The sequence below is a fragment of the Poeciliopsis prolifica genome, unplaced genomic scaffold, assembly GCF_027474105.1.
Source record: "Poeciliopsis prolifica strain line A6 unplaced genomic scaffold, Auburn_PproV2 SCAFFOLD004, whole genome shotgun sequence".
NCBI classification, from domain to species: Eukaryota; Metazoa; Chordata; class Actinopteri; order Cyprinodontiformes; family Poeciliidae; genus Poeciliopsis; species Poeciliopsis prolifica.
In genome coordinates this window covers 7,551,412-7,562,701 of record NW_026562379.1, presented here as the reverse complement: position 1 = coordinate 7,562,701, position 11,290 = coordinate 7,551,412, and the positions used below count along the sequence as shown (strand labels likewise).

At 34.9% G+C, this 11,290-nt stretch overlaps 1 protein-coding gene across 1 annotated transcript; it reads right to left on the bottom strand.

Annotated features, from left to right (window-relative positions):
* Positions 1-2,342: 2,342 nt before the first annotated feature.
* On the bottom strand, positions 2,343-8,950 carry rbm7 (RNA binding motif protein 7). The gene is made up of 5 exons (XM_055028841.1): positions 8,761-8,950; positions 8,359-8,521; positions 7,354-7,426; positions 3,430-3,523; positions 2,343-3,342 (listed from the first exon to the last, which is right to left on the bottom strand). The coding sequence occupies exons 1-5, from the start codon at positions 8,851-8,853 to the stop codon at positions 2,977-2,979; spliced, it is 789 nt and encodes a 262-aa protein (XP_054884816.1). The 5' UTR covers positions 8,854-8,950; the 3' UTR covers positions 2,343-2,976.
* Positions 8,951-11,290: the final 2,340 nt, after the last annotated feature.

Sequence of the window (11,290 nt, the reverse complement as noted above, 5' to 3'; positions counted from 1 at the left end):
CAAACACTTCCACCTCCCTCTCTACACATCCACTAAACAACATCGAGTGCATATTTGTGCTTATAACTTAAGCACAAAAAATATTTTCTGTAAACTAATGTTTTTGACAAAGTGATCGAAAATAAAACTGAAAGGTGAAGGAAATATAAGGTATTTTCAATAAGGGGTGGGTTTCCAGAAACCCACCGCTTCTAATAAGAGCGTCGTTTGTCTTGTTCCAAGTCTGAATATATAGCAAAATAATTAATTAGTCTATTTTTAAAATTATAGAATATATAATTTATACATGAGTTAAATCAGGTCCGTTTTCAAGTATCCACATGTGAAAAAATATTATTGTTTGACTGTTTTCTTGTGATTCTTTGATTTCATTAATTCTTTCTTTATTTCGTTCCCCGTTATTGTGCAGTCATTAAAAACATTCGTTCAAAAATAATGTTAGCCAATAATAAAGAAGAAATAAGAATGAGATTATTGTTATTATTGCTGTTCGTCTTGTTTTTATAATTGCCACTTGATTCACTACCACTGTAGACCTACTTCCCAATGATCTCACCACGGAAATTGCGGCAGCTGTAATTTATTATCAATCAGTAATTGCGCGCGCATCTGAACGAACCCGAACTTATCTTTCTTAAACCTTTAAAATATTTCCTTTTTCCTTTTTTTCTTTTAAAGTAGTCTATACTAAATCATATAGGCTATATATATATAGCCTATATATATATATATATATATATATATATATATATATATATATATATATATATATATATATATATATATATATATATATATATATATATATATATATATATATATATATTCGCCGAAGTGAAATATCTATTACACTTCTAATAACAACAATAATAGCCTAACTATAACAATGGTAGAAATAATAATAATATAATAATATTATTATCAATAATCATAATGATTTCATCATCGTCATCATTTTCTGCCTAAGCCTAAAAATGTGTCTAGACTTGAAAGTGGCTGTCCGACAGCAGAAGCACATCTCACTCAAATCACCGGTAAAGATGTTTGTAGACCTCGCGGATTGGTCCTGAGAGGACAAAATATTACTTGATCAAAACGACTTAATACACAAATAATGACACGAGTCACGAGAAAAAGATCAATAAAAAAACAATGCAAATTTAAAAGCATGCTAGCAAAAAAGAAATAATAATTAAAAATAACGGGGAATAAAAAATCCGGCTGTTTTTTTTTTTTTTTACCTCGTGAATGTTTTGGTCAGTAATTCAAGCTCAATTATCTGAGACAATGCATTAACCCCGCGGTACAGGAAGCGCTGCTTGAAGGAATCCTGTCACTTGTTATCTGCGTTGCGGGGCTCCTGCAAAGGCAGTGAGCGGATAGTTTTCCGGGGGTGTTTAGAAGTGGGATCATTTCAGGAGCCACGCTTCTATTCAGGTCCGAACAGCAGCGGTTGCCGAGTGGCCCCCTAATCTTATTCAGCCTTTCCAGGGCTGGAGACGCCATGCAGATCAACCAATTAGAAGAGTTATGCCACAGTCAGAAGCGTAATGTGGATCTTCCTGGTAGGCCTACCGACACCGGAGAGGATACTCTCTATTGGAGCGATTTGGGAGTATCAGGAAGAAATTTGATACTAGAGCAGATTAGAAGGAAGGTAGTTTTGTTCAAAGGGTGAAAAAAAACTACACACCCTTTGGAGTGCTGAAAGCGTATTATTAATAATAATGACAGTAAAATGAAAACTGTCGGGCAGACTTGGTTCAGATTTGATTATCAGTTAGTTTTAAGCAACAGGTCTGAGGCAAAAGGCAGATTGCAACATGAAGCCCCATGTTTCCAAGTGTTGCTAAATTTGGGATGGGAGTGAAGCCAAACATTTTCCCTATCCGTAAACACCCAAAACCTGTGCCATTTTTTAAAGCGTGTTGAGAAAAGTGGATGGGACACTGCTCAGCAAGAAATAAACCTGGCACCAACTCCGTGTTGTCAAGTTGAAAGAATGGGAGTCTGATTCACGTTAAGACTTGAAAGCATCATAAATAGTAAGGTCAAACGTTGGAGCTGATTATGTAGCTTGGTTATATTTAACATCTTAATTGATTCAATAAATGGATGTGTGTGGCGCCACCTGTAGATTACTTCAGAACCCGCCGTACAAGCATATTAGTTACACTTGGTCCATTTATAGGCGCAGATAAGGCCATGTGTGCGTGCATTACAGCGTGTAACCATCAACATACAATATCCTCTTTATACACCATGAGCTGTAAATAGCCTTTACGAACAACAACAAAGACTCAAAGGCATGTGTTGAAGCCAGATGAATAACAATGCAGAAGTCAAGTGAAAAGAGGTTTATAGAGAAAATGTTCACTTTAAAACATGTTTTACAGATTGGAGTTTAAAAAAATAAAACCCACAGAAAAGTCAAATGAAGCCCCTTTTGCTGGAAAGAGCAAGGTTGATCTACACATTAAAAAAAGTTGGTGCCCTGTGTTTGCTTTAATGTTGCTGGAGGAATTTATAGCTAAAGTTGATATTCTTTTCAGCAAAAGTACCTGAAAATTGTTTACATTGTTAGGAGCACCACATTGTACCATAAGTACAATTGCATAACACAAATCTGGTAAGTATATACTTTTTATGTCATTTTTTTTAAATTTATTTTGTCATTCAAGATTCACTGCCAGTCATGTTGTAACTGCGTCTGCATCACAATCACTTTCAGAATATTCAGAACAGCTGAGAAAAAAAGTGTCACATCAAAGAAAAATGTTCAAATTTAAAAAGACCTTTAAAAAGAGGCCTTAAAGGCATGAGTTATTAAATCCTCAAGTTGGTGAGATCATTTACAAACAACCTGAGTATATACACAATGATTTTTAACCTAATTCCGATTTTCCTAAAAGAAATGTCCACAAAATGTGAAGAACTGATTTTTTTTTTCATTGTTTTTTTTCACAAAGATGTAACTCAGTAACGTCGCCATCTGTGAACGTACTCTTTGGGGCCACGATTGCCAGCCCGTTCATCACGACTGTTTCCACCTCGGCTGTCGTGGTATCGGTTGCCACCACTCCTGTCATTCTGGTGGTGATAGTTCTCCCGGCTGTGGCTGTGCTGATGACGACCAGAGCCGTGCTCATCCCCGTGGCGCTGGCTTCTCCCGCCGCTGTTCACCTGGGTTCGATCATGCCTGTAGTGATCGCCGTCCTGCTGCCTCAACTCTAACCCCCTGCCAGAATTTCCAACAGCGGGTGACTGCCGGTGGAAAGATTTGGCAAAAGCGCCGTTAAGCTGCTCGAGCTGCTGCATATGGAGCTGCCACATGTTGTTCCTCTGTGGATGTAGAAAAAGACAGGTTGCGAGGCATAACTTTTTTTTGTTTTTTGAGTATTTACTTTCTAGGCCGAGAAATAGTGTTACCATGACATGCTTCGGGAGATTATCAGGCGATGAAAATGACCTCTGCATTTGGTGTGGAGGCGTGTATGGAGGAGAACCAAACTGGATTGGCATCCTGTAAGGGATTAAAAACAAATTGAAAAATGTTACATTTATTAAAAAAAGTTTATACCAAAACCCTTGTTTTTCACATTTTCATTTACATCACTACCACTCTCAAACAAAAAATATTTCAGTAGTGCACAAACGCAAGATTTACATGAAAGATATTTCAAACTAACTTTAGTTTCTTTATGCAGAAAATAAAATTTGCCCTTGAGAGCAAGATCTTGGTGAGTGTTTGCACATTTGAATGGGTGAAGTTCAATTTGGTCCTCACTTCCATCTTCAGTGGGTTATTCCTTTAAACTAATCAAGACAAAGGATGAAAGCTTCACAATTGACACAATATGCCAAGTTATGACTGTGCACCGATTCTGTTTTCATTGCACTTTTGTAGCAAACAACAAATCTATTTGCTGAAAGTTCTGTGCAAGAGGTACTGGTTTCGAATGAAACAGAAATAATTAAAATATTACCATTTATGAATCACAAAACATGTGTAACTTTTTAGAAATTGTTTTTCTAAACTCGAAGGTCCACCAAAGACCATTCTGTTTCTAACAATTTGGTTAACGAGGGGAAAAACCACATCGACAAGTGGTCAGGAAAAAAAAAAAAAAAAGAATCAAGGGAAAGAAAAACTTCCTTATGAATGACCTTATGACTTGACATAAAATGTATGTTGATATTGGTGATATTTACTGAGAAAAATAAAAAAATCTGTGCACATATTTTCCTCCAATAAAAGGTAAATTGTTTAAATAGCAGGAATATATATATATATATATATATATATATATATATATATATATATATATATATATATATATATATATAAAATTTTAGCCTGCTATGCTTTTTTTTTTATCATAATTGCTTCCAGAATTATTGCTGAAAAACAGAATAAGTTGGAACAAATTAACCTGTAACTGGACTAACTGAAGCTAGTTAGTTACTTAAACTAGATGTACTCTTTCAAAAAAAAAAAAAAAAAAAAAAAAAAAAAATATCCAGACAAGTGTTGATTACAAGTATTGATATTAAACATCAGTTGCAGACCAAACTGTAATTTCTTCCCCGGTAATAAATAGATAATAGTTGATATGTTTAACTGTAAGCACATAAATGAGTCATAATATATATATATATATATATATATATATATATATATATATATATATATATATATATATATATATATATATATATATATATATATATATATATATATATATAATATAAATATAGACAATTTTTATCAAATGTACAGCATAGGTAATTTAAGCAACTGAACACAAAGAGGGAAGAAAGAAACTGCTCAATATGCATACTGGTCTATGTACTCATGTACTTATGACACATCAGCAACGCTGGCTCAGTTACTGTTCCACTCTTAAGAGGGCAAAAAGGCAAGTATGATCGATGGGCCTGAATATGTTCTTTATTTGGATATTCTATCGAGTCATTGGACTTAATCCAGAAAGATATCACACATTGCACAGCATAACCACCAGACATAAAAGGCGAAAGTGAGTGCAGAAAGTTACTTTTTTTAGTCCACCAAAAATTTCTTGCAAAATGTTTCAGGATGTTTCTCAGAAGGTCTCAAAACTCAAGGCATCTATACATTCAATTAATAAAAAAAGAGATTAAAAGCAGAGTTTCTACAGGTTTCACCAACTCAAACTGATGATTTGATGTTCATGTGAAGAGCAAACTGTTTTCATAATTGTACATTTTGCTTTCTGCAGTAAAGTTTGGTTTTACAGTCTGAGCCCAACCAAATATTCGGGCTGAAACTTGTCAAAACCATATCCTTGATGTTTGGGTAGGTCTTCTGTGGCGCATTTTTAATAAGCCTACAATACATACAGCACAGTGAAAATTAAACAAAACAAGAATGCATGTTGTTCTTATTGTTGTATTAATCTAATTTTTAAAGTCCAAATATATGAGTAAAGGCCTGCCACATTAACAAATTTTGGTGAGCGATTGTCTAAAAAATTATTGCAATAAACAATAATATTATTTGAAGACCTTTTTACACTGATTTAATGGAAATGTAATAATACATGCGATTTCCTGCTAAAGATAAGTACACTTTATTTTCAAAAGAACACTTAACACTGGAACTGATAAACAAAATAAACTAAACAACCAAAAACAAAAATAAAATTGATTGTCCGTCTCCATAAACAAAAAATATACTTGAATAAAATCTAAACAATATAAAGCTGAAGTGGAAATAAATACTGCATTCAACTAAAAGAATGCATTTTAAGTCTTTATACTATATAGTAATCATTGGATTTAAATAGAGAAGAGGGGCATATCCAATTACCTGAGGCAATCGTTCAGCATGATTTTTTGCCCCTATTTTCCCCTTACGACAATCTTAGAACGTTGGGCGCTCTCAAATTGTCACTTGCAATTTCGTAACCGATCATCCTGTGTGTGTTCCCGACTGGGAGTTAACGCAGTGACTGTGACAGGTAGCCAATCAGAAAGTGTGGATTCCCCTCCATGCTTTCTGAGGGGACTTTATGGAGGGGAATCCCAAACAGCTGAAGTCCAGTGGAGATGATATGTGGAAACAACATTAATGTTAATTCAACATTTAGTGTAAAAAAGTATAGAAATGACGAGAAGAGGAGTTGGAGCAAAATTGCTGCCACAGTAGATAAACCTGGTAACTTTTCAGCTATTCTTCATTAACATTACATAAATAGTTTATAATGATTTTTATTCAGTCAGGACTGCCACTAGCCACATGCACTGCAGATAGACTGTAGTAAAGCATTGATTAATGCCTATAGTACATAGGCATTAATGGGTTAGAAATGAGTTAACTGGACTTGTAGCCATTATTTTGTGCTCATTGTTGAACACCACAAAGTACGATCGAACCCGATCGAACCATTATACCTAGAATTTCTGTTGGCTAATGTGTGGTCACTCAGGTTACGAAAAAGGCCTGACAACTCTAAGATTATGTAGTGTGCACTGGATATTACACTAAGGAAATGAGGAAGGGAGAGGTCAGTGGAGAGCACCGGAGTTGAGTTGAGCCTTTTTTCATTCAGTGTCATCAACAGAAAGAGAAAAAGGCCGGAAGAAATGATAAAGCCGATAATTAAAATGAAGTCAATAGTTTTAATTTATTGTGTGATTAATTGATTTATTAATCTAGACAGGTCTAGATCAGTAGGTAGTTTACCCTGATGAAGAAAGAACGAATGTGCAGAAGTTAATTAGACTGAAACAAGCACAGCACACTAGCCCTGCCCAGTTCTGCTCACATCCTTCACTCATCCCAGAAGATTTGCTATTGTCTCGCCCTGTTGTTATAACATGTCACAAAATGGAGCTGGAAAATGTCAAACAAAATCTAAAAATCTGAGAAGTTACACGACTAAATCAACAGAATGCAAAGTCAGAGCCCTGGAAGTATTTTAAACTGGTTGTTGATCTCAACGAGACATGCTTTGGCTTCAATGAGTGCACAGAATGTGTTGCTTTTCTCCCCTATGTCAGCTTTACTTTGGGCTGGAACCTCTAATTGAAGTCAATTAGAAGGGTTGGATCTAACCCTTCGAGTCCGATCAAGCTCGGACACAATATCTATGGGCCTGGGGCAGGTCAGATTCTTTAGGCCCAGTCTAAACTTTACTCTGCAGGAGGAGACACCACAGTCCCCAGTGATCCTCTTAAACATCGTCGCCTCCATCTTTAAAATAGGAGTTCTTTTTGATAATTTCACAACAAATGTATTCATTTTCTGTATTTGTTTTATTTTAATAAGAGGGGTGGGGAATAATATACAGGGCACTTATGTATTCTTACCTTTGGCCATGAGGATTTGGGGTATTTGCAGGACTAGAATTCTGGGAGTTTCCTGGACTGCTATGACTGCTACCTATGAAAAAAAGTGTTTTTTTGAAAAATGAAATGTTACATTCTAGGTTTATATTTTAGATTTATCCCAAAATGTTTTGTGCTGCTTTATATTTAACAGAGAAAATAATCTGTACAACCTTCTGTCTACATTTGTTTTTTAAAAATGTTAATGCTTTCCAGTACCAACAAAGTATTATATTTTGGTAAACTTTAGTTATTGAGAAAAAAATTTTCATTTAAAGAAAATTACCAGGCAGTGAAAATCTGCATACAAATCACAATAGGAGCGCTCTCATTCAATAGTAGCATTAATGCAATTGGTGAACATTGTTTTCAGCATCCCCAGCCAAAATTTAATTCACCACATGTTAGGAGGCATAAAAGCTTCCTCAGGAGAGGGTTTTAAACCAAAATTAAGAGATTAATCGGTGTTATGGAATATTAGCGCACTAAAAATGTCAGATTAATCATAGGTACCAGCAATTTTGTCCATGAGTGTATGATATATTGAATAATGTTACATTGAATTTTGTACTATTATTTCTACAATAAATGAAACTGATATTTCTTCTCCAATTTAGCAAATAGAAATAATTTCCATAATTCTAGCTGATCTAAAACATGACAGGTTTATTTCAGACAGTGAGGGAAAAAAAGCATTATTACTATGTGAATTTACACAAATGTACATATTTTTATTCTTATGCAGACATATGATCTGTGATTTTGTAACATTCCAAGTATCCTTACTTATCTGCATAAATTAAAGATATTGAAATGTAACTATTTGTAATTTGTATTAACTGACTTAAAATGTAAAATTATTTACTAAGTTGTATTTACTCCATCTATTAAAGATGTGAATTAATGCAAATATCAACAGATTAATTGTAATTTGTTGTCAATGACTGGGATGTTAAACGAATATCTTAAAAACAACCGATTCCTCACCCGTTCTGAACTGGACTTGGATGGTTTTCCCATACAGCGATGCCCCATTTAGGAGTTGCATGGCATAAGGCACGGAAACCTCATGTTTATAAACTGCAAAGCCAAATGTTTTCTGTTTCCCATCCGAATCTTTAGGGATTTTAGTTCGGATGAGCGGTCCAGCCTGCAAACACAACCACTTTCTGTCACAAACAAGGCTGCAAAAACGTATAAAATACACGCTAACAGAATAGCTTTAGTGTACAAAATAAAAATGTTAAAAACAAAGAAAGCTTAAGGTAATGTCATGTTCGTAAATTACGACTCTGGCCTGTGTCCTCAAACATTTCCTCGGGATTAGCATTAGCCTGCCGTTATAAATAAACAGGACATCTGTTAGCTTGAAGCTAACAACAGCAGCACCTGCAAAAACAGCTCGAACAGGAGTTCCTCCGTAACTCTGGTGTCTAAGTTTCTTATGAAGAGAGTGCGATCCGCTTCGTCTTCTATACCCATCGTACTTGGGGTGCGAGTTAAACTTTTTATTAAAACAAACAAACACAGACTAGCATGAAAAACACCGTGGCATTCAAAAGTAAGCACCTCTGTTTTCTTCTTCCTGAACCTACTGCATTACGGAAGCATTACTGCCACCAACTGGTAAGGAGTGTGGACAACATAACAAATAAAATAAAATAAAATAAAATAAAATAAAATAAAATAAAAAATAAAATATTATTTCATTTATGTATCATTTATATTTTAACCATCACTTTTTATTTGTTCAGTTTAGAGTTTCAAGTGTTACTTGTTAAAACTGATTTTAGATGCACTCTTAAACATAGAGACGTAGAGTTTACAATAAACATGTTTCCACCACATCTTTCCACTGTTGATGTGAGAAGTGGTCATTTTGAAAGCAAAATCAGCCTTCCACTTGACAAATGTGGGTTTTCTGAATTGTTTTTATTTTTTCATTGGGGAATCCGACTTCAAAGGGCGTTCCAGTTAATTTTTCTGACTGGGAAGTTGGAATTTCCCAGTTCTGAATACAACTGGAAAGCAGCATAATCCTTCCTTTTTCTACCCCTTGAGCCTAAAGCAAACCAACATGCATACCACTGCTTAGTGCACTGGAGTGTGTAAAGTGAAACCTGTGTGCCAACACACAATGTTTTAAAGGGGCAGTATTATGTATTTTCCAGGGACATAGTGTCAGTTTATAGCAAAACTAATGTTGCTTTCAGTTGCTATTGAAAAAGCTCTATATATCAAACATGACTTAAAAGAATTCTGACTTCACAATTTAATCCCTGAAATTGGACCTCTATCAATTAAAGAAGCTCCTGCTCTTTCTGATTCTCTGCCTTTTGGATGTCATCACAGCAACTTTTCTCCAATAATCCTTTTACAATATTTTTTTACCAACATTTCACCAAGAAGTTGCTTTTGTGATGAGCTCAGTGTAATAGAAGTTCCACAAAGTTTTTGCTGCTGCTGCTTGTCTGAAGAAGCTGAGCAGGGGATTCCCAGAAATTGGACCATGAAATTTAGAGATTGTCTTCTGCTGTCTGAATGAGATCTAGGAACCCTGGTGGCTCAAAGGTGGAGACCAAAAGGAGGAAATGGGCTTTAGAAGTAGATATATGTTATGACAACTGAGTCTGACTTGACTGAGTTAAGTGATTATTCTCTTTATAGTGGTTATTCTCTCTTTTTTAGCCATCACCTGTAAAAAGAATATAAATATGACATGTTCCAACATGTCATATTTGTAAAGCTTTCATATTAAAGCATGTTTTATTTTAAAACAAGCATTATTTTGATAAAGCAATTTCTATGTTTAATCCTTCTGACGATTTTTAATGACTTTGCCTTGGTGTTTTTCACTGAAGAATTTCAGTGCTTCTTCATCTGTCCATTCATTCATCCATGCAAACAGTGACTAACTGTATTGTCTTGACAGCTTTTGATTTTGAAAGAAGATCTAAGACTTAGCATTAGACACCTAACTTCATATATTTAATGAAATCAGGAACAACTCGGTGTGTTCTGTACATTTAACACACCTGGGCTGTAAATGAAAAGTTTACTGTGTAAGGTAGATTGCCATTTGGTTTGTGAAAAAAAAAAAATAGGAATATTGTTTATTCCTGTAAACATGTATAATGAGAGTAAAGATTGAATTAATGGAGCTTTTCACACCACATGGTGATTTATATCATCCAATCATTCCAAAAAGATTGGTAGCATTTTCCCTATTAATGCTGTTTATCCCTCTTCTCTAATTGAAAAGGACATTTTTATTTCCATAAATGTTACAAGACTTACAAAGGTTAAAGTCCTTAAAAAAGATTGTTTTGTGCTGTTTTAATCATTGTTAATGTACTCTCTTTACATGTAGAAGGCATGTTTAACCCTGTTTTAACCGCTTTACTATCCTTATATCTAGCTGTCACATTATTTTCTTTTCTTACTTTTTAGTTTACCCTGATTGGGTCAGTTTCTTAAATTGTCCGGAATGAAGTGCCTCTAATCTCTATGATGTGTCTGACTGTGGAGGTCGAGCGAGCAATTTTAGAGGCTTTGGTCTCAATGTTATCAGATGGATTCTCATGTCCTCCATATTAATTAGATCAATTTGTCTGGTAATGAATTTCTCCTTCATGCCTGAGAAACATCTTCACAGTTTCAGCCATGGTTAGGTGATATTGGGGTAGTGGTGCGTGAGGTAATATTAGATGCAAATTAGGCCGCAGTGAGAACTGTAGCTCATTTCCATATTTTCTGGTTTAATTTAATATGAAACATCAAAGTGAGGGGAATGTAACAGACATAAGGTGTAACAATCTACACCTTATGGTTACGACATATGTTTTACATGAAAGGCAGAGTTTTGATTGCATTTTTCATATGGCAGTAAACTCCCCAGTGCAAATGGCGGGCTTAGTTG